The sequence below is a fragment of the Battus philenor genome, unplaced genomic scaffold, assembly GCF_028537555.1.
Source record: "Battus philenor isolate CCGP_79_NKW_IND1 unplaced genomic scaffold, ilBatPhil1.0.hap1 SCAF_24, whole genome shotgun sequence".
NCBI lineage: Eukaryota > Metazoa > Arthropoda > Insecta > Lepidoptera > Papilionidae > Battus > Battus philenor.
In genome coordinates, this window is record NW_027181687.1 from 7,254,534 (window position 1) to 7,278,380 (window position 23,847).

General features: G+C 32.5%; 1 protein-coding gene and 6 non-coding genes across 7 annotated transcripts; 4 read left to right on the forward strand and 3 right to left on the reverse strand.

The window, feature by feature from the left end:
• Positions 1-82, forward strand: TRNAS-GCU (transfer RNA serine (anticodon GCU)). Its single transcript has one exon. It is a non-coding gene; the product is annotated as a tRNA-Ser (tRNA).
• A 1,699-nt stretch (positions 83-1,781) lies between these two features.
• Positions 1,782-1,854, reverse strand: TRNAR-CCU (transfer RNA arginine (anticodon CCU)). Its single transcript has one exon. It is a non-coding gene; the product is annotated as a tRNA-Arg (tRNA).
• A 568-nt stretch (positions 1,855-2,422) lies between these two features.
• Positions 2,423-2,504, reverse strand: TRNAS-GCU (transfer RNA serine (anticodon GCU)). Its single transcript has one exon. It is a non-coding gene; the product is annotated as a tRNA-Ser (tRNA).
• A 2,528-nt stretch (positions 2,505-5,032) lies between these two features.
• Positions 5,033-5,105, reverse strand: TRNAR-CCU (transfer RNA arginine (anticodon CCU)). The gene has a single exon. It is a non-coding gene; the product is annotated as a tRNA-Arg (tRNA).
• Positions 5,106-7,705: 2,600 nt separating this feature from the next.
• TRNAR-CCU (transfer RNA arginine (anticodon CCU)) lies at positions 7,706-7,778 on the forward strand. Its single transcript has one exon. It is a non-coding gene; the product is annotated as a tRNA-Arg (tRNA).
• A 7,568-nt stretch (positions 7,779-15,346) lies between these two features.
• TRNAR-CCU (transfer RNA arginine (anticodon CCU)) lies at positions 15,347-15,419 on the forward strand. The gene has a single exon. It is a non-coding gene; the product is annotated as a tRNA-Arg (tRNA).
• A 1,294-nt stretch (positions 15,420-16,713) lies between these two features.
• Mon1 (vacuolar fusion protein MON1 homolog) lies at positions 16,714-22,466 on the forward strand. Its single transcript, XM_068767979.1, has 6 exons — positions 16,714-17,054; positions 17,374-17,531; positions 18,926-19,126; positions 19,594-20,013; positions 20,683-21,157; positions 22,039-22,466. Exons 1-6 carry the CDS (start codon positions 16,782-16,784, stop codon positions 22,177-22,179), a joined length of 1,668 nt encoding a protein of 555 aa, XP_068624080.1. The 5' UTR covers positions 16,714-16,781; the 3' UTR covers positions 22,180-22,466.
• Positions 22,467-23,847: the final 1,381 nt, after the last annotated feature.

Consider the following 23,847-nt stretch of genomic DNA (forward strand, 5'->3'; position numbering starts at 1 on the left):
GACGAGGTGGCCGAGAGGTTAAGGCGTTGGACTGCTAATCCAATGTGCTCTGCACGCGTGGGTTCGAATCCCATCCTCGTCGAAATAAATTTTTACAACAACTAGTTTTTGTTCTTAAAAAGTAGTGAAAAAAATACCGATTCCAAGTTTACAAAAACATTGACAATTCCTTAAGTATAACTTTACAGTATTAATTTAACTAGTATAGGTTATATGTTTACACTTAATATAATAAACGCATTATAAAGAATGTTCAAAAATTAAATAACATCTATTCATGGCAATTTTATGTTTTTCTTTCTAAAGGTACACATTTTCATATTTATTATTCACCACACACCTCCGCCTTGGAATGACGGTGATCACTTGATTACCCGTAACTAAACCATTAAAGAAACTGAAACAGTACATAACCGGACCGATCAAACGTGGAGCAAAGTAAAGCGCGAGGATTAAGTCTGCTCGGAATGGCGACGAACTGTGCACGCCCTCTGCCCCATCTTGGGGACTCAAGAATAAATGATGACACACCTCCGCCTTAAAGTGGCAGAGACCTTACACTAATTTATTTAGTTTTTTTTTCCTAATTTTGTGGTATATCAAATTACCCTAACTTTAAATTTTGTCATAATTTTAAATAAGAATCTTTATTTTATTATCATAAATATTAATGCGAGCCATTTAATAGTCTAATAATTAGAATACGTGATGTTTACATCCAACTTTTGTGGGGACAGCAAAACGGTTATCGTGAACAGCTATGAAGTCTTCTTTGTCGCTAGTTTTCAAAATTACAGAAACGCTTTCGGATATTTTCTCTCTATTTATGAAATAAGTGTTTATATTTTGGCATAAAAATAGTATCTCGTTAAACGTGTATGGAGAGCAACATAATTTTTTTAATCTTGAACATTAATCATGGCAAGTAAATAACTACGCAATGAGCTCTAAAATATGACCTAGGGGACGTACTCTGTTGTAAGTTAAAATGTAATTAGGTAAAACCTTCATCAATCAAAATAATTATAATTTATTATGAAGCACGGTACACGATGATTTATGAAGCATCTATCAGTCAACCACGATTACATAACGGTATTTTGGTAAAGCTATGGGGGGGATAATGTCCAGCAGTGGGCGTTCTACGATTGAAATGGTGATGATGATATATATATTTAGGCATAGTACAAGGTTGAAGAGAACTTTCCCAATTTTTGTGGATAGGATCTATAGCTGAATACAATATTTTATTTTCAAAAACGAGTTACATTGCGTTCAAAGGGGTTTCCAAAAAACTCCCTTGCCTCACAATTGAACAGTCCAAAATATAAAAAAGTCCGTACTATTATGTCTTTAATTCGGTTCGTCTTCGTAAATCGTCAATAGATGGGAACAGCGTATAATGTTTCATTTAAAGAAAATTATTTCCTTACAACTCCGCCGTGTTGTATATTTTTCATTGAAAGTTTAGTAATAAGTTTTTTGAATTCAATTTTCCAGGAGATCGGAATTCAGCAGAGTTTGTGAATATTCGTTTTTATACTTCGATTGGTAAAAGAACTAATTAGATTGACTGGAAAGACCCTAATTATTCGAGATTACATTTAATCACGAAAGATTATTTTGTGGCCTACACGAATGTTCGGGAGTGAGTGATCCTCAAAAATCTTACTAGGCTTTTGATCAGTGAAAAAATATTTTATTGGTTATTTTGCTTATAAATAATATTTGTCTGGTCTTAAAGATAATTAATCGCGTAGGAAATTGACAAAACATATCTTTACCCCTGGTGGGACTCGAACCCACAGTCCCCGGCTTAGGAGGCCGATGCCTTATCCATTAGGCCACAGGGGCAGACGTGCGAAAAATAAAATATTATTGTTTGTACATAATGCAATTTCAAAGAGACATTGAAAATCTGTATTATAACTCAATAAAACTTTTATGTAAAATAGCAAAAGTTACATTTACATAACTGCCATTTAATATTTAGGTAAATGTTTACAGATCAATAACTTTTGACAGTATTTAAAACAAACATTTCAAAAATTACAATAGATACACTCTTAACAGTAAAACATCTTTAGCTAGCTTTAGCAACTAAGCCTGAGTCTGTCTATTTGTATACAACACACATTACAATGATCAAATATGAGCTAACGTTTGTGACAAGTAAAAAAATATTTTTTAATATTATTGATTGTTAATTTACTTAACAAGTTGTTTTTCCTTCATTTCTCTCTCAGGCAAATGGAGTTTTATTCATTTTTATGATTATTGGTCTTTATACACTTCTACCCCAAAGCAGGGAAGACTTACTTATGGAGGTTATACTTGAGCAATTTTTTCCGTTTACTTAAATTCCTGGTATTTTTTATTTCACTATTTTCTTCCAAAAAACTTTTTTTGTTAAAAACTGATTCGACGAGGATGGGATTCGAACCCACGCGTGCAGAGCACATTGGATTAGCAGTCCAACGCCTTAACCTCTCGGCCACCTCGTCACAGCGTAACAGATAAAAAATGGCTATTTGTGGAATTTAATTAAGTATTCTTAAAAATTACGTGATGTCGTAACCTTTAATTAAAATAATAGCAGTGAGTTCTGAAGAGTCAGTGCCGATTGAAACACACAGAGAGTCCCATTTCTAACCCCATTGGCCAGCTCACAATCGTTCATCGAGCCTCGGAGAGGGATTTCTTTTAGAGACTTGATCATAAATGAGTAGATCCGTAAGCATAATCCAACGGATTGGCAAGTTGAAGTGATAAATGGTTAAGGTATATATCGCGCAAAATAGATGGTCGCGAGGGCATTAACATTCTGGGTGAAGACCGGCAAATGCACGGACATCCGCCATTAGCTGAACAATATGACCTTGTTAATGTTGACGAAAGATACCAGGTGAAGACTGCTTCCAACCGGTCTTATTAGAAACCCCGAGAGCAGGCCGGTGCCCAATAGAGGACCTTCTAAGGATTTTATGATAAAGGTGTGTTTGGAAGAGGAACGTTTCCATATGAAGTTAATAATTATTTCGTCGTTTTAGAAACCTGCGTAGATTTTTGGTTCCCTTGGAGTATGTGGGCGCAAAGGCCAGAAACTTCTTGTTTCACTTGGGCAGTTACACGAATTGTGTCTACCATTAGTTTAGTAGATTAGAGGGACCATTCGAAATGCTAAAAAACTTAATACTTCGATAATAACAATTATTCGATATATGTATATATATATATATATATATATATATATATATATATATACACATATACATATATATATATATATATATATATATACACATATATATATATATATATATATATATATATATATATATATATATATATATATATATATGCCGTCTGTTCTTTTTGCAACTTGTACTGACTACTTCAATAAGTTAACAATTATTAAAGGTCCAATAAGAACTGCAAAGCAAAAAAATGGAGCATTTAGAGAATTTAATACTCTGGAGGTGGCCTATGCCTGACCGTGGACGCCTTTGGGTTGAAACGAAAAATATCTTCCGCCAAGCATAAAATATTATTCGTGTTAGAATTAAATATAATTATATTAATTGATTCATTATTAATTATTTGTTATGAAGCACGGTACACAATGATTTATGAAGTGCCTATCGGTCAACCACGATTACTTAATGGTATGTTAGGAATATACGGAAAATGTTGATCGCTTATCGAAAGTCTATGGAGGAGACCAGCAGTGGATTTTCTATGGTTGAAATGGTGATGATGATATACATATTTAGGCATAATAAATGGTTGAAAGCAACTTTCTCCAAAATTTGTGGACAGGATCTTTAGCTGAATACGATATTTAGTTATCACAACTGAGTAATATTGCGTTAAAAGAATTTCGCAAAAATTTCTTTGCCTCCCAGTTGAACCGTCAAAATTATAAAAAAAAATCTGTAATTTTATGGCGTCAATTGGGTTCGTCATCGTAAATCATCAAAAGACTAATGTTTGATTTCTAGAAAATTATTTCTTTACATCTGCCGCTCTAGATATTTGTATGTACGTAATAATTAACGGTTCATCATTTCAGTGAAATTTTGGTGATAATGAAGTGAGTGGTTAGCACACATCGTTCGTGCAATCGACTTTGGGATCGGACACCGAAATGATATTATTCTGAACTCTACAAGGTCGCACAACATTGTTTTTCCTGGCGACTCCCCAAATCAGGATGCCGTATGTCCATATGACCTTCAAGATGATATTTATACTAAGTATCTGAATTTGTGGTTCACTCAAAATTTTCTTTATCATAGTCATCACTTTAGCCGAGCCCAGCCAATAAGACAGACTGTGTTTGGCACTAATCGGTGTAACATAACTCCTGAAGATGCCCCGTGGGGGGTGAAACACGTGTTGAGTGGTTTAACAGTGGCAATTGTGTAATTCGCATTGTTTGCCGCATACGCATTTATCAGCGGGCTGGCGGACGGTGCACTTTGTTGCACGACTACCACTGCATGTGCGGAAGTGGCTAAATATTGGTCCTTTTCTTACTTAGGATGGACTTCCGCAACGTAACGCCTGATTCCATTAAAAATAAGACAGGCCTCCCTCGAAGACCGCTACGATGACCGGTCTTGCACTGCTCATACAGCGACTTCCCGCAACCTTGACTATGTCTATCAATCATGGTCGTCAGACCTTTCGACTCCAACGGCCTTCATTCGCCAGAGTAATGTCTCTCCGTCTACTGCCACTTCAGACGAGCAATGCTTGTAAAATAATGGAATTAGGCAAAACTCATTGATTTTGATAAATGGACCAATTAGATGGGCTGGAAAGATCCTAATTACTGCCTATTAATTTTTATGATCAATTAATATTTGTTTCTTATAAGAATGTTCGAGAGTGTGTTACTCAATAATCTCAAACTGAAATATAATAAGAGGCTGTTGATCAGTGAAAAAATTAATTGTTGACTATTGCTAATAAAATATTTATTTAGGTTCTTAAGATTATCGAATAGGAAATTGACAAAACATATCTTTACCCCTGGTGGAACTCGAACCCACAGTCCCCGGCTTAGGAGGCCGATGCCTTATCCATTAGGCCACAGGGGCTGACACGAAATGAATTATAGTTTGTACTTCGATGTATATAGTAATTTTAAAGTCATGAAACTGAAAGTCAAAACAATAAAACTTGTATGTAAAATAGCTAATTTTACATTTATACTATTGGCATTAATAAAATATTTAGTAAAATGTTTACAAATTAATATCTTTTGACATTATTTTAAAAAAATTATTTAAAAAATTACCATAGATACACTCTTAACAGTAAATTCCCTTCTACATTTAATCATTTACAGGACACAAAACCAATTTTCCAAATGTACGTAGTTACATTGATTCTGATTTAATCTAATTGTACTACTGATACTTAATCTAAGAAAACTTGTGTAATAGGCGAACTATTTCTTTCTATGCAAATAATATTTTACTAATATTAAAACCGGAGCTAATTCGAATTTACGTTATAAATTCTCGTCTCCGTTCAAACTTCATCCTCTGAGCATGTTTAAAATCACTCCACAATCTTTATATCGCTTTGCATCCCAACGGGGTAAGTGTTGAACAAATATTATAAAAACATTAATATTAAGTAGCGTTTAGCTAAAAGTTATAGCTCTACATTTTGTCTGTATTCTTAGGTCCATTATTGTATTTTCTTTATTATTTATCATTTTTGTTTTACAATTTTCTACCTCCGTTCTGACAGTAAACCATCACATCAACTGCTTCCGGTTTTTCCCTTCCTTCGTCGCAAGCCATCTCGGGCTCTACTGTCAGCGGAGCAGTACATATTTATTATGTTTGTATATTATAACTGACATTATTCGCGGTTTCGCGCGTTTTCGCGATTTCGCGGTAGGTGCGACTTTCATAGTTAAAATAACCTTCAGTCGCCTTCACCTTGCACCGACACGAACACACACCTGTCTACTAGTGGCGCTCCCTGCTTCGACCTGCGGCCGCCTGACCAGTCCTGGAAGATCTTGCGGCTGCTTACCACCACCGTCAGGCTAGTACCGATCTGCGGTGTAAAATCAGACCAGGCCTTCTGCCCACCACCCATTTCATTTTTAAATATTTTTTTTCTTACGGTACAATGCATCATTACGTGCTCTCTGATATTACATTTACAATAAACAGTATTAATTTTTAAAAATCAAAAGAGTAAAGTGTGTCACGACTTTTATTAAGTATTAAGATAGAAAAACTTCCATCGCCGAAGTAATTAAAAACTCGATTTTGTTTTTTGATAAAAGTTTATATAAAGCGACAAAACTCAGGGTTTTATTAAGCCGATTTTGGTAAACATACCTGCGTAAATTGGTTATGGAAGTTCCTTACAGCCTTAAAGAATTTCTGTACAATATATAACCAGTGGTTATAAAATTGACTATTAATGGAATCGTGAAAGTATATTTTATTTTTTTGAAAGCTACCCATCTCTTCACATCAGATAATATTTTTAATTCTTGAATATGAAAAAAGTGACTTCAATTGACCACGAAATCACGCAAATTGTTGCATATGTTATAAAGCATAGAAAAAAGATTTAGCCATATAACATATTTCTAGCAATTATTACATAGTCAATTATCTTAAAGTTGTGTATTCAAACGTCAAATAGTTTGTTATTGTAATACGATCCATCCAGTGACATTTCGCAACCTTAACAGTGTCGTCGGTCCACCTAGTGGGGGCTAACCCACGCCGCGTCCACAGGCTCATGGTCGCCATTAAAAAAAACTTTCGGCCCCAACGGCCATCGCTTGCACGACCGAAGTGCCCCTTCTGCCATTTCAGACGAACAATTCTTCGAGCTACGTCGTAGTATTTAAAAAACTGAGATAGAAGTGATAAGTTAGTCTCTATATTATAATCTTAAAATAAATATTTTTTTTAAACTTTACTTAATTATTTACTAAATAACGCATGCAAAAGTAATTATTGTTTATGAAAGCTTTAACTTAAAGCAGCTAAAAAAAGCCTGCATCTGTCTCTATTTATACAATTAGTATTTAATTTTTCTCGTATAAATAATGTTTATATAAACATGTATGCAGCCGTCAGAATAGCAATTGATTTAAAAACATTCCTCAGTGAATCTCTAGCCTTGAAGTTCTAAAAAAAGTATTAGAACTTAAAGGGAACTTAGTGCTGTAAGTAAATAAAAATTTATTTGAAAATTGTAAATATTATCGCTTTGAACGCAGAACCCGTCACATTTTACATATATAACAATACACAAATAAACAATTATGATGCATGATAATCATACTATTGATACGAAGATAATAGTAAAATATTTTTTGTTTAGAAACAAATTGTTCGCCATTATACAAGTTTTCATAGATTATGAGGCAGCGCTGTAGCTATGTCGACTTGAAAATATGGTTTTGTGTCTAGTAAATGATGAAATGCGGAATATGTTTTACTATTAAGAGTATCTATTGTAATTTATGAAATATTTTAAATACCAAAAGATATTAATCGCGAAACGTTTCACTAAATATTTAATGCCAGTAATATGAATGTAACATTAGCCATTTTACACTTAAGTTTGGTGATGTTATAATATAAACTTTTGGTTTCACGACTTCGAAATTGCATTATGTAACAAACAATAAAATTTTAATCTTCGCATGTCTGCCCCTGTGGCCTAATGGATAAGGCATCGGCCTCCTAAGCCGGGGACTGTGGGTTCGAGTCCCACCAGGGGTAAAGATATGTTTTGTCAATTTCCTACGCGATTGATTATCTTTAAGACCAAACAAATATTATTTATTAGCAAAATAATCAATAAAATATTTTTTTACTGATCAACATCCTAGTAAGATTTTTGAGGATCACTCACTCTCGAACATTCGTGTAAGCCACAAAAATACCCTTTCGTCATAAAAAGTAATCTCGAATAAGTCTCGAATAGTCTTTTCAGTCAATCTAATTAGTTCTTTTACCAATCGAAGTATAAAAACGAATATTCACAAACTCTGCTGAATTCCGATCTTCTGGAAAATTGAATTTAAAAAACTTATTACTAAACTTTCAATGAAAAATATACAACACGGCAGAGTTGTAAGGAAATAATTTTCTTTAAATGAAACATTATACTCTGTTCCCATCTATTAACGATTTACGAGGACGAACCGAATTTAAGACTTAAAATTACGGTTTTTTTTTTATATTTTGGACTTGTTCAATTGTGAGGCAAGGGAGTTTTTATGAACCCCTTTGAACGCAATGTTACTCGTTTTTTAAAATAAAATATTGTATTCAGCTATAGATCCTATCCACAATAATTGGAAAAGTTCCTTTCAACCCTGTGTTCTATGCCTAAATTTATATATCATCATCACCATTTCAATCGTAGAAAGTCTACTGCTGGACATTGTCCCTCCCCCCCCCTCCATAGCTTTACTAACATACCGTTACGTAATGGTGGTTGACCGATAGGTGCTTTATAAATCATCGTGTACCGTGCTTCATAATAAATTATAATTATTTTGATTGATGAAGGTTTTACCTAATTACATTTTAAATTATTACAGAGTAGGTCCCTTAGGTCATATTTCAGAGCTCATTGCGTAGTTATTTACTTGACATGGGTAGCAATGATTAATATTGAAGACTAAAAAATTTTTGTCGTACTATTTAAACTGATGTTCGGCATTCCAGCCAAGTTTAATCCTGTACAACAGGGCCGGTCCGACAATAGTCGAATGACCATTAGGATCTTGGCACTACACGACATCGGACGTACTCGTCCGATTGAGCTTATTGGAATATAATCCGACAAGCGGTTGCAAGCTAGCAAAGCACAGGCTTTCCAATTTAATTTTGACCCATGTGTAACCTGAGTGAAAGCGTAACAATATCATCGTATGAACAAAATGTTGCAAAAGGAATACTATTGTCGAGAATATGCGACAATATATATGTATGTATATACTAGATCAAAAGGAAAAGTTCTTTTGCATTTTAAATGAAATGACAAAATTTCATTCAAACTCTGTTACCAAAACAAATAAAAAATTGCTCCAAGTAAATTTTTATCAACTTTTTTTTTAAATGTAATTTTTTAATGACATCAAATCAATCTATGTATATAAATTAAATTTATTTAGAGTGGTGTGGAAAAAATTTTACTAGAATAACGTATTCACTGATGCTTTTCGGAAAATATATGCAAATAATGCTAGATTATTATTAAAAAAAGCAGTATGAAAAACTTAGCTTCCGTCTTAAAACACGCCAGAAGTCTGCTTTCGAATTGTTTAGAAACTAAACCGAAGGAATTGATTTTCATTTTATAAAATAACCAGCTAAGAAAACCGTTGCTTTAATATGCAAACTGCTAGAAAATATACAGTGTTTAACGTACACTTCAATTGTTAGTCTTGTGAATTATTTTCATTTTTAATTATAGTTTCCAATTTTCATTTTATATATTCGTATATTTTATTTGGTGGAGGCTTATGCCTTGTAATGGATGTCTATCAACTGAAATGATCATGATTAATTAATGAAACAAAACGAACAAGAGACATAGTTTACTGGCTACGAGACTATACTTCCTAATATTAGTTAAAAATTGGTGTTTTTTATTTGGATGGTTGGAAACAAGTCACGTTATGAAGACAACCGGTGGACTAAAGATCAATAAAATGAATGGGACCACTAGGAAAGAGAAAGGTAGGGTAACCTAAATGAGGGTAGATTGATATCATAACCGACATAGCAAAAGAAGGCCGGCTTGCCAAATGCAAAGACAGAGAGACACGGAAGATCTCCAGAGGAGTTTGAATCCAAAATAATTACTAATAGCTACATACTAATAAATAGGCTTATGTATCTACATAAGCCTATTTATTAGTATGTAGCTAACAAACTTTTAATTTTAAAAATGGTTTATGTAATTAAAACGCTTTTAAAATAGAATAACTATTTTATTCCAAAAAAAAATTCCGGCTGTGTAATTTTCAATTGTTTAATTTATGTGTATTTATTTCTATGGCTGTGATTTTTAGTTAATTAAGATATTTTTATTTGAGAAAACTTATTCATTGTTCTTGTACCAACCGGCGTAGCTTCTTGAATGGCTACCACAAGCCGGTAGACGCGACGTGGGTAGGATCTGTCCACTAAGTGACACTACGTAGTTAGGATCGCGGAAAATCGCTGGTTGCGAGCAGCGCAAAACCGGTGGTCGAGGCGATCTTTGGGAAAGATCTTTGCTTGGCAGAGGGCGTCTATCACCTGGCATGATGATTAACTGTTTTACATTGCGATAGTTAGTACATGCTTGTATATTTCATTTAAAAATTAAATTAATTTTTACGGATACTTCTTTAAAATTACAGAATTTGTATGGTCTGATGCTTTGAGCAACAACTACAATCTCTCAAACTACCAACTACATCATTTTTGCAATAAGAACCAAATTCCTTCAATAGTATCCTCCACAAAACTATTTTTATAAATAAAATATCTAGCACCAATCGCTTTATTTGAATAAATGAATTTAAATTCGCATAAATATTTTTATGGAGCGCGAATTTAAATAAATATCGGTTCAAGTTTGCATTGAATAAATTCATGATAATTTCTTTACAGCTTCTTTCCGACGGTAAACAAACTCTACTTTTTTATTTCAACGTATGACCCGGTATGTCCAAGAGGAGAGTGACTAGATTATCATATATGATAAGTGGCAAAGCACTATAGTGTGCTTTATTTACGAAAACCACTTCCCCACTTAACCTCTAAAGACACAAAGACCATATCATCAAACCAGTAGTGCCCTCGCTCCAAGATCGCCACGATGACCAGTCTTACGCTGCCTGCATCAAGACTTTCCCTCAGCGACTTTCCGCAACCATGTCGTCGGTTCAAATAGTGGGGGCGGCCTGCCCACTAGAACCAAGCAACTGTGAAACATATTTTTAAAAAAGTGTAATTCATTGAGATTGATCCAACGACTAACCTATATAACCGAAAAGCCGTATCAACTTTTTAGATAACAGTATTATAGTTTTGTCAAAGAAAACTGATTGTTTGGTGACCGGGTAGTTATTTTGGGCGTATACGCATTCCTCGAGTGTGAGGGGACAGGGCGCAGATGGTGCCTGTCTAAACCTCGTTTTAGTAGTAAAACCCGGAGATATCTCTCAGAACCTTCGTCTCAGGCTCTTGCATTACTTTAATTACTGTAGTGGAAGGCCGAGGGCCGGCTTAGCTCGCTTGGGGAAATCCATGGTTTGACCTGGCCCAAGGTCAATAACATTTCGGCTCAGGGCACCTGGGAATACCGAACCACGATTTTGGGCGGTTGCTATTGCCTGAAGGCATTAATACATATTTATTTTATTTTCTTTCGAATTTTTCAGTTTTCCAAAATAAATAATACATTTCTAGGGGTTCTGGTGTCTCATGGCAAGTCAGTCGAGCCAAGCTGATCAAAGTCGGCGACCGGTGACAATAATGAAAGAATGTAAGTATTGGTTACATGCTCATTAATTAACGCATCATTAATTGAAGCTATGAGTCAATTAAATAAGTTGGTTCAGTTTAAATAAGTTAGTTTAAAAGAGCCTTAAACACAAGCAACACCGGACCCCTAAGATTGCTACTAGTCTAACAGTTTCAGTTGAGTAGTCTGAGGAGACACGGTACGCATAACGTAAAAAAGTAGATAGTCAACTAATATACCACAAAATATGAAATATTAAAGTATAAAAATATTAAAAATTTAAAATTGTTAAATAACCTTTCGAAAAAAGATTTTGGTCTTGAATGAAAATGATGAAAGAACAGAAAATTATTTTTGACAAACATTGCTACACGTCTTGAAACTTTGTATACATTTACCTTACACGTTATTTATTAACTAATGTTAAATGTTAAGTTTCCTAAAAAAAGTTAAAATGTATAAAACCTCCACGCACACATTTTAAATTTGAAAGATACAGCAACGTAATGTAGTCGAGCCTCGGTTTTTTTAACCCGATTAATTATTCCGACCTTTAAACCGCACGGTCGTTTCCACAAACTCAATATATAAAAAATAACCCACGTAAGTAAAATAACGAAGCGAACTCACTAATGCTGAGTGAAGAAAAAGGTAAAAGGAGCAATATACTTAAATTCAGTCCTCGGCAAGAATAACAAAAAAACTGTTTAACTTTTTTAGAGCTGCGCAATAGTATTAACTTCTTACTTTGGAAATATAAAAACGAATGGATTTATTTTATCTCTCTCGGAAACGACATGTCTTTCTGCAATGTTGTGTTTTTTTTTCTTTTTTTATAAGTTATAAATTTTTACATTTTATTAGTAGCCTATTTCTTTTAAAGATTGTCAGAAAAAATATCAACATCCTACCATATTTTTTTCTATCTACTTGTTCTATCTTCTTCCGTTAGTTCAAAAAGTCTTTATGAGTTTTTGTAAAAGAAGCAAAGACCCAAAAAGAGTCGATCCTCTACAGCGCGGTCGCATTAAAACTGAATGTCCGGACTAGCCGTGCTTCGAAACCAAATTGTTCCTAATGAGCCGTTGCTTTCGATTGTATTCCAGCGACTGATCAGTTTGACGCGAATCTTTACTATTTTAAGTTGTTAAATTTCCCATCTTCACGTAGTACAAGTCTACGCGCCACACTTGTTTTGATTCGCGTAATCATTTCTTATGGACCAACGTCTCTTTATGTTATATATAAATAAATTTAATTTTTACATATTAATTTTTTAATATACATTACTTACGTGATTCAAGAATGTATTCGCAGGGGTCTAACTTACCCCACGTTTTAAATTATGATTTTACTCCATTTGTAAGAATCGTCATTGACTGTCGTTTACGTTTATTTTTCTCTTGATATGGCCAGCATTACTCTTGGAAACTGATGGAATACGTTAAACATACAATCCTTCGTTTTCCCTTTCCTCAATAACGTAAAAGCATCACGTACGCAGATTTGTCTCTCATCGTCTATTTACGGGGATACTGTGTAAAACGAATGGTCTAAAAAAATCGACATTTGCAAGATTTCGCTGTTTGTGCCGGAATTTGCAGCGATGTTACGGTTTTCTTCACTATTGTCCACTTAACGATATTGAATACCATTTGTAACAATATCGAAAAGAGAGACGATAAATTAGTTTAAAATGGACGTCAACTCTCTAATAGAGATCAACTTCATCGTCATCATCATTTCAGCCGTTAGACATCCATCATTGGACTTAAGCCTCCCCTATAGTTTCACGATTTCCGGTATGAAGCAGCCTGCATCCAGCCTTTTCGAAAAACGCAACCTGATATCACGGACATTTCTAAATACAGAGAACAACTACTGCAAGTTACTGTTTTTCATAACATTAATTGAAACAACTGCAAATGTTTTTTTTATTTTTATGTCGATTTTTTATGAAAACATGACAATGGGAATAGTAAAAATATCAAAATTGTACTTATTGTATTTTGTGTATCACTAATTGAGAATCCTTAAATTAATAAATAAATGTATAAACTATTCTTCATTACATGGTAGGTACCATAGATAATTAACGTTATTTTTGGTAACAAATTACCTTTCTTTATTTAATTAACATTTATTTAATAGTCATTTGATTATAAATTTTCCAATTAATCAAAATGGCTGCTTTTAGGCAATACAAGTATAACACATTTATATAGCGGAAATGAAAGAGGAAAGCAACTACTACGATTAATAAACGTATTTATATATATTGTTCAAAAAGTCACAACATTCTGAACACTATTTTATGAACATTATATACATAATTGTTTTTGTCTAACTGTAATTGAAAACCAGACAAAATGGCTGCCTAGTGGCAATCTAATGCTAATTTCTATTCGATACTTATTCATAATGTTCATAATTAAAAAAATATATACATATAATAATTTTCCTGAAGTAATTAATTTTTTTACACAAAATATTTGAATATGACATGAATTAATTATACCTACTTCCAAGTTTAAAAATGAAACAACATACGATACAGATGTCATCGAACAATCCATTTATAGGTTTTGTTGTCAATTTTCAAGTCTTCGGTAACATAGTAATTAATGATATAGTGATCTTAATCCACTTTTTCAATATTGGCGTCCATTTTGTCCGTCACTGAGCGACTAGAGTAAATAATTTTGATTTAAAAAAAAATCGGATTGAAAACTTTGAACTCATCTAACACTGCATTAGGTCCGTCACAGTTTTTTTTTCTGGATATTGTTGCATTTTTTTAACTTATTTAAAATAAAATTTTAAAAACTATCCACCTTCTACATTAGATTCACTCATTTTAACAGAAATAAAAAACAGATGAATAAAGCTCAAAACAAAATTTTACTAATGAATTTCTTTTTTTAAATGTTAAGTTTTTAATGTCATGAAAACCAGACAGATGTAAACAGTACAACCAAATATTTTTTATTACAAATTTCTGCATATTATTTGCGAAAATACTTTTTCTCCGGCACATTATAATAATAATATAGTTTAAAAACTAAAATTAAGTCAAAGCGAATTCCTTAAAGACTTCTAAATATTTTAAATTAAAATATGCTGTAGTTAAAATTCCTCCCAACAAGAGCAAAGTAGAAGAATTTCATTAATATCTAAATTTTATTACAATATGGTGAAAAATTTAAAGTACCTAAATATTCCAAACCCGTACAAAGCAAGGAATCAACTTCATAAAATTCCCAGAGGACATCCTGTGTTTTTTTATCATGTGCTTATGTGCAATCACTCTCAGACTATGAGCAGATTTGATGATGATGATTTTTTCCTTGTCCTTCATCACGTTTAAGGCGCTCCTCGAAAGGAGATACCTCATCCTTCATCATCTGTCAACATCTTTTGTATATCATGGCCTTTCAGTTGTTTGATGTAGCTAAAAGTTACTTAAGCGATAGGTAAGTCGTTTGGGTGATTTTCAAGTCGCTTAATATATTTTTTTCCCTCCTTAACAGTTCTTATGTTCAGTACTTTGTGATCTCTGTTGGTAAGAAACATAGGCACATGTAAAACGATTCTTGGGATACCATTTCGCATCCTCCGAATAATGTTAAGGTGAAAGGAAAATCCCTATATTTATGCGCTATACACACATTTTATCAGCGCAAAATTCCGAACATAAGTAGGCAAATGTAGGCAATGAATAACAAAACTATAGCAAATTAAGGGTATCCTGAAATCTATCAGGTAAAAAATTAGACATGTAAAGATTTTAAGAAACTAAACCTATTCTATCCTCACATATGCCCCTGTGGCCTAATGGATAAGGCATCGGCCTCCTAAGCCGGGGATTGTGGGTTCGAGTCCCACCAGGGGTAAAATATTTAAGCTGATATAATGTCAACTAAATAAAAAAAAACTTATTATTTTGATGTAAATTCCTTATTCCCTTTGTCATGCCGTAACATAGTAACTTAATGGATTTAAATCTTTTGTTTCCAAAAGCTTGTAGTGTTAGTGCAGCATGCAATTGCAATGCCAATAAATAAATCGCAAGAGTTTTCGTTGAATAAAGGCGCATGTAACATTAATTTTAAAAATTAATGTTTTTACCGTGGCCAATTGCATATCGCCTATTCAAAGGCATAATTTTTATTTATTTGCGTGTCTCCACAATATAGAACTAACAATGTTGTATAAAAAAGCATTATAATAAACGCTCCGTTTTTTAATAACTTTTTTTATTACATGGCTCGAATTTACGATTATTCATAACCGAGACAAACATAACAAAGTCAGTTGGGTCACTGACATATATATACTTTATTACAACATTTTTCTTAAATCGCTAATGTCACATCAAAATGTTACTTCCACACAAATCAGCACAAAAATTTATATCTTGCATCGATTATTTTTTGTATTTAATTGTGTTTAAGCTAGTTAAAGGCCCAATTTCAGATTATTTATTTCTTTTTACTTAAACATCTACAATTTTTATTTATTATGTAGCATCAATTAATTATGACGGTCAAAAAATAACATTTTCTATCCATAAATCCACATTCCAAAATCAAATATCAAATAGATTACAATTCATGAAAAAGACCTATAGAAAAATTGTCAGTAAAAAAAATTCTTACGTTTCCTTCACTTTTTCATAACTTTTATTTAAAAGTAGCTAAAGCATGACGCACTATTATTGACGCAACTGTTTAGAAAACGGTAGAATTTTTTTAATTATTCTCAAATAACCTTCATAAACATTAAAATATTATTAAAACAATTGATATAAAATGTCTATGTATGATAATAAAACTTTATTTTATAATAAAGTTTTATTATCACTTGTTAATGCTGTTGCATCAATAATAACGTACTTAAAAACTATCCGGTGAACTTTTACTGCTTAATATTTATGTGTTTTTGTACCTTTATTAGATAATATTTTCATTTTTTGGGCGTATATCCAGAGATAATAATGGGATTATTTGGATATTAGCCGCAAACATATTACATTAATTTTTAAGATTCCATGATTTCATAGTAAGTGTTATGTAAGCTACTGGTTATTCATTTATTTTCTTATATTTTATATTTTACATCAAATTACTATCGATGTCAAAGACTTGCTGTCATCTTTATTAATGTCATATTGACATTTGTGGCGTTTCTAATGCAGAGGTGTATTGAAATATCCACTTGAGTTCCTTGTAAATAAATACGCTAAACATTTCACAATGGCTTCTACTTCCAAAGATTCTGTTTCAAGCAATCCTATTAATCAGGAAGCTATCGATGATGACATGGGTCCAGGTACTTGCCCCGAGAGCATTCTCAATCCAACAGATTCTTTTGAAGAGTTCGAATCAGAAATTAACGCAGATCCTGAAGAAAGGCATTCAAACCTTACTACTAAAAGCAGTACCATTAGCGAAATACAGAGCGAAATCGGAGAATCATCAAAGGATATCAAAACGGTCAAATCCTCCGACGATTTGAAAAGTAAAGATGTAAGTAGTGACTACAATTTGTTAATGACGTTAATTTACAATATATACAAAAAAATATATTTTACACATAAGTATGAATTATTTAACAGTGACTTTAATAAATTGTTAAATTTACATAACCAGATTTGTCATAGTTTAGTATAAAGTTGTATGGAAAATAAATAACTTGCAAATGGATTTACAATTTACATAATAACAATTTTTATTTATCGTACGTCTTCATGATTATTATTTATGTATGTATGATTTCATCAATTTTTTAACAATTTTTGTGTATTAGTATTTTGTAGTACAATTGTGAAAAATTGTCTCATTTCAGGAAGGCATGTCATCATCAGCAAGTAGTTCAAACATAACAGAACAGAATGGGGAAGATGTGGGCACTGATAAAGATGAATATCTACAATCACCTGAATTAGTGAATAAGGAGAAGCATGTATTTATATTGAGTTCTGCGGGAAAACCAATATACTCAAGGTGTGAGTTGCTTTATTTTAGTCCATAGTGCATATGTGATATAATTGCTACACATGGCAGGCGGGTTGGCAAATTCACTGTGCTATTATGGTACTCAGAGGATGTTCCTGCTCAATCTCTTGAAACTTGTTTGTGAGCAGTGGCAATCCTATATTATTAATGTACAAAGGGTGAAGTATATAAGATTGTATCTCAGGAATGGAACCCGCAACCTATGATCACAAGTCTTAATCCTCTACCACTGTGCAACCTCTACTCACAGCAGTTTGCTTACTAAATTTTTATTGCTCACTTATTTTTACTAGCCTAGGCTGTTGAATAGTATTGCATATAAAAAATTATTGTCTGGAAGATTTGAATGTAAAGCTCATTTTTCAGCATTAAAATTTAAAACATTAATACCGATTTACAATCAAAATGTATAAAATGATCATGATGAAATATGGTACATTATTTTGCTTTTTATGTTGGAATGCAATAAGCCAATGACTTTTGGCATTGTCTGCAAATACAGTTAGACATTTAATTTCAAATTTTGAAAAAAGCTTTTTCATTAAATACTCAATAAGTTATTTATTATTTCTGGAACCATTAATTTTTAGATAGAGTGTACCATACAATAACTAATAGAAAATGATATGTACATTTGCCTCTTTAATACTTTTTATCCTATAAGCTATGTGACTCCCACATAAAACTTGATATCAATAGTATTAAAACAGTACCGTGTTTGTATATACGAAAACAAATTTAAAATTTAACTCTGGGGGTCTGAGGTATTTTTTTATTAAAGTAGTTTAAAAAAATAACCAGGCACAAACATTTTGACATAGTTCATTTCCATTCTCAAATAAATGAGCAAAAAAAATAATAGAAGTATTGAACAACAATGTTCACCTGTTATTTTTTCAATAGTTCAGAGGTATATTGTAGATTACAATCAGGTGATTATTTATAAAGAAGTTTACCTACTGTTTTATCACTCATAACAACATTTGCACGTCTGTAGTATATCCTGTTAATATTATAACATTGCAAGCCAAAACTGTATCTTCATTGTTTCCTTACCAACGTTCAAAATAGTTTGCTAATATATACTAAATATTTTTTTTATGAAACCTTAACTATTGTAAAATTTATTATTGCTATTGTGTACATATATTCTAAAATCTTTTTCTCTTAAGAGAATGAAAAATCTACATATTTATAACTTAGAGTTGTTTTCATATCAAACAGGTCAATATTACGTATTGTTTAATACTGCTACTAGATTGAGAACCTAAATAAGAAAAGGCCAATACATTCCAATATCCAAAAGTATATAGAAATTGTAAATTTAGAACAATATTTTTTATTATTTATTAATTATAATGTTTACAACATTTTAATTTCAGGTATGGCAATGAAGATAAGTTAGCTGGATTGTGCGGTGTAATACAAGCTCTTGTTAGTGTAGTTGAGGATCAAAACCAGGATATCTTGAGGTATATAAACACAAAAGATTGTAAAGCAGTCTTCTTAGTGAAGGGTCCACTTATACTGGTAGCTGTGTCTAAATCAAATGAGAGTGAAACTCAGTTAGTAATGCAATTGACGTAAGTAATTATATTCTATTCTGTTTTGTATTAATAGTTACACTAGATGTAAAGTGGCAGTGTTAAGGGCACTCAGCTTAAACTTGTTTCTTGTAACTAAGCTTGATGTTAAGCTTTTAGGTGAGAATGTTCTGTATTGTTAGCTACTACAGCCACAATATTGTATTGTGTTAAATCATTTCTGCGGATAATTCAACAAGCGGTTAGACAGTTACTGACATTGGTTTGGTTTGAAATTGGAAATCTCTATAAGATATGTATACATTGTGCGTAATATATATTGTTGTATGTACATACACCATTAGTCTTGTCAATTTGCCTGTATGCTGCAGACTAATTTGTTTATGTTGTTCAACTAAAAACCATAGTACACCATCATATGTATGTCTGTTTGTGAAATAAATTTCAAATAAAGTCTGTTATTATATTAACTATCTGTATTGATTAACAAGCACATTTTTTTCCAGATATGCTTTTAATCAAATTGTGTCAGTCCTCACACTTACCCAACTGAACAGAATTTTCGAACAGCGACGTAATTACGACTTGAGAAGACTTCTAGCAGGCGCAGAGAGATTAATAGATAATTTACTAATATTCATGGAAAAGGACCCAGCATTTTTATTAGGAGCTGTAAGGTGTTTGCCATTGCCAGAGAAAGCGCGGGAAAATATAACAAGTGCTATAATATCGACTTGCAACAAAATTAGAGATTTAGTGTTTGCAATACTCATAGCCGGCAATCAGTTAATCACTTTGGTTAGAATGAAGAAATATACATTGCATCCGTCTGATATACATTTGTTATTTAATTTGGTACGGAGTTCGGAATCTTTTAAGACTGCAGAAAGTTGGACACCTATATGTTTGCCCAAATTTGATGCTACGTGAGTTTTTTTTATATAAAGTTACTAGCTATCCAACTGCTTTGTATTGCCGGAAATAATTCTTCTGATGCATTCCAATCATCATCATGTCAGTAAAAGCATTGGTCTCTTCCAAAGACCGCCGTAATGACTGGCCTTGCGGTCCCCGCAATCAGCGACCTGCCACCTTGATTATGTCGTTGGTCCAATTACCCACTGAAGTACTACCCCGCGTCTACCGCCACAAGAAAACCTATTTACCCCGACATTTGGATATTTATTTGACATATCTTTTTCTATTATAGGCGTAAAAGCTTTAAAGAGGTGAATGTATAGCTCATTTACTGTATTAATTTATGGTAGACCATATCAAAAACCACTGTTTTCAGAAATAATAAATAACATACTTATAATACTGTAACACAATGCATTAAATTTGTATTACTACATATTAAAAATAATTATAGTTAATTAGCTATCACTGCAGATTGCACTGCTATAAGTTATTGGTCTGTCGCATTCCAATAGAAAAATCCAAAATAATAATTTTATACAGTGTGATTGGAAAAAGGTGTAAAAGATTTAGAAACTTTTGCTGACAAAAAGGATTTACATTCACTCATTTCACATCTATAATGAATGATGCAATATTTTACTTACTGATGTTAACAGACTATTTATGATTTTTAGAGGTTTCCTTCATGGTCACGTGTCATACATTTCTGAAGACTGCCAAGCCTGTTTACTGCTACTGACAGTTCAAAGAGATGCCTTTTACCCATTGTCACAGGCTAAACACACAATAGCAGAAAAGTTAGAGAAACTTAAATGTATTGGGGCAATAAATGATGCACTCAACCGTAATAAAGATTTGCCTACTACAAATCCATTGAAGCATATAGGAATACCAATCATTAGGCATTTTATGTACAAATGTAAATCAACAGCACAGCTTTTTACATCCGATCCAATCAGTTTAGACAGATTACAAGACTACAGAATTATGCACAGAGAAGGTGGTGATATCAGCGTGAAAAAGATTGAGAAACTATCTGATATTGATTATGTGAAAAACTACAGAAAGTTCTGTAATCAAATTCATTGCTTAACCGTCCCTGCAAAGTTTATTTTTAGGTCTAACTCTGAAGATACTATTTTAGCTTGGGTAAGTTTTTATTATATACTTAAAGATGAAAAATCTTTGCATGCTGTGGGCATCTAATTTTAATGACACTTAATTCCAATAATTATTAATTTGTTGAATTTGATTGTTCAATGTAAACAAGGTTGTTGAAACATGTTGAATGTAAGTTGCTTACAACCAATCTTATTGAACATTTATGGGGCAGGCTTATGTCCAACTGTCCATATCCTACCGCCGAGATGATGATGACGATTTTACAATGAGACTCATGGTATCACCCCTAAAACCTTTCTATTGGAATTGTATATATCTAAGTTTCAATTAAAAAAAAATATTGTTTTGTCCTCCAATTTACTTTAAAAAATAATTGCCACCAACATAGACATTTAAAAATGCATCATTATTTTGGTCCATAGTCGATCACAGTAAAGTGTATGCTTCTATACCAAAGATCGACATTATGACCTGTCTTGCGTTTCTCGTATACGACTTCCCACAGCTATAGCCGTCTGGGTACGATGTAGAATTAATTCACCCTATTTCCTCCAGTCATATGCATACCATAACACCCCACTGTCATTGCCAACCAGCCTGTGAAGCGTAGCGATTATGGCATGAAACAATGAAACAGATGTTTATTCAAGCCAAGACATTGATATAAATTACATTTAAATATGTATTAATACATAATATTTTTCTGTAAATACTGCAGCCAGGTTCAGAATGTTGATTCATTTGAAAACCACAATAGTCTTTCTTTGAAAGCCAATTTTACAATTTTTTCCTGTTATACATATGATATTCATCTATATATGATGAATCAACATTCAAAATAATATACTTAATTTTAAAAACATTTGTTACATGTAGATATGTTCTTTATAATAATTTGCACTTTACAGATCACAAATGGTTTTGAACTCTATGTAACATTTGATTCATTAGTTGAAAAGGAACAGACTAAAAGGGCAGTGGATCACTTACTTCAGTGGATCAAGCGTGAAGAGAATCGAATATTCATAATGAATGCACCAACTTTCTAGCAAAAGTTTAGCACTACATTAAGTGGCATAATAAAGAACTCTATAACTCGGAACTCTAGTGCCGAGGAGAATTAAAGTGATATTAACACTAAGCAGTGATAAAAGTGAATTATTTACAGAAAATCATTTGAAAAGGTTATATATGAAATCATGTAGAAATATATTTCAAAGCATTATTTATCTGTGACATATGGCATGCTAAATGAAATTTTTGAAAACATCATGCAAACTAATTTATCAACAGGCAACCTAAGTCGTTCTATATATTACAGTGCTCAAAGTCTAAATTCACAAATAACAGAATTTTAGTTTGATTTGCGTCAGATAAACTGTGATATGATATCTGAAATAAAAAAAATACAAAGTATATGTTTTGTAATTATTGCAGTTAATAAATGAAAATAGAAGTTTTTAGTTACTGGACCATAATATTGATTATTGTAAATAAATTTAAAAATACAGAGATTAGATAATTGGATACATATTAGCAAAAAGCAAACCTGTCATGATATATGATGGTGGTTTCTATTAAAAAGACCTGTTTTATAAGTCTCTACCTGCGAACAAGGTAGAGTAATAAGATGTCTTACTCTCACAAGCAGGTAAAGTATCCATCTCTCTCGCTTATTTATATTTCAGAATATCCTTGTTTAAAATGTGCCTATTTTACTAAACCAACACTCAAACTATAGGTAAATATGTACCCTAATATTTGATCTCTGGATTAATAAGATAGTTAAGATAAAATAGATCAAATTTGATTGTTGCATAGGTTTCAATTATTTTTAGTTTAATGCGTTATTAACTCTATAAACAAAAGATGCTTGTATATGTACATTACTGTACTTGTATATGTATATTTGTATATGTCACAGTATGTATGGAGCAGTACAAGCAGGTTTATAGTGTTACTTGAGCCGTTGTACCGCAGCATAGATTTTTGGACGGCAAGACTGAGGTAGCATTGGCTGCTCCGTTCAGTCAATCCGGCGTTGTCGCTAACGTCTCCATGTCACGCTCCTATTTTTCATTAAATAATGCACTTTTTAGACCCATGAAGTAATATTTTTGTAAAATTTATGTGTGAAATTAAAAATCCGTCATATTAGTTCGTTGCAAAATAAGAGGCTTAATATCGACACAAAAATTTAATATATTAAGTATTATATTTACGAGCAAAAAAAAAGTGAAGATATATCTCATTGTTGCTCAAAGAAGACAATATTGTAATGTAATCTGGAATATAACCAGGTAATAAATTATGGATAATTTGTTACTCCTTTTGTAGTTTGTAGGTAGACCATTCCTCCGATTCGCATGCCGGATTTGATTTTTATACAAAAGTTCATTTATCCAACCCTTCCACTTTAGATGAATATACATCGCTATAGAAAATATTATAAAAAAGGCTACGAAAGTGGTTATTTATAATATTAAATTTATTTTGAATTTTTGGCCTGATATGTATGTTAATTTTTTGTTCATCAATCTCATTAAATAAGGTATGTATACTAAAATACACACACACACACACACACATATATATCAGAACGCGACGATAGATGGCGCTGGTAGTAAATAGCATCACGCTGCCGCTTGATGGTAGCGGGGTAGCCTCAAACGGGACAGATCGGTTGTTACGACATTAAGTAAGAAGAATCAACGCAG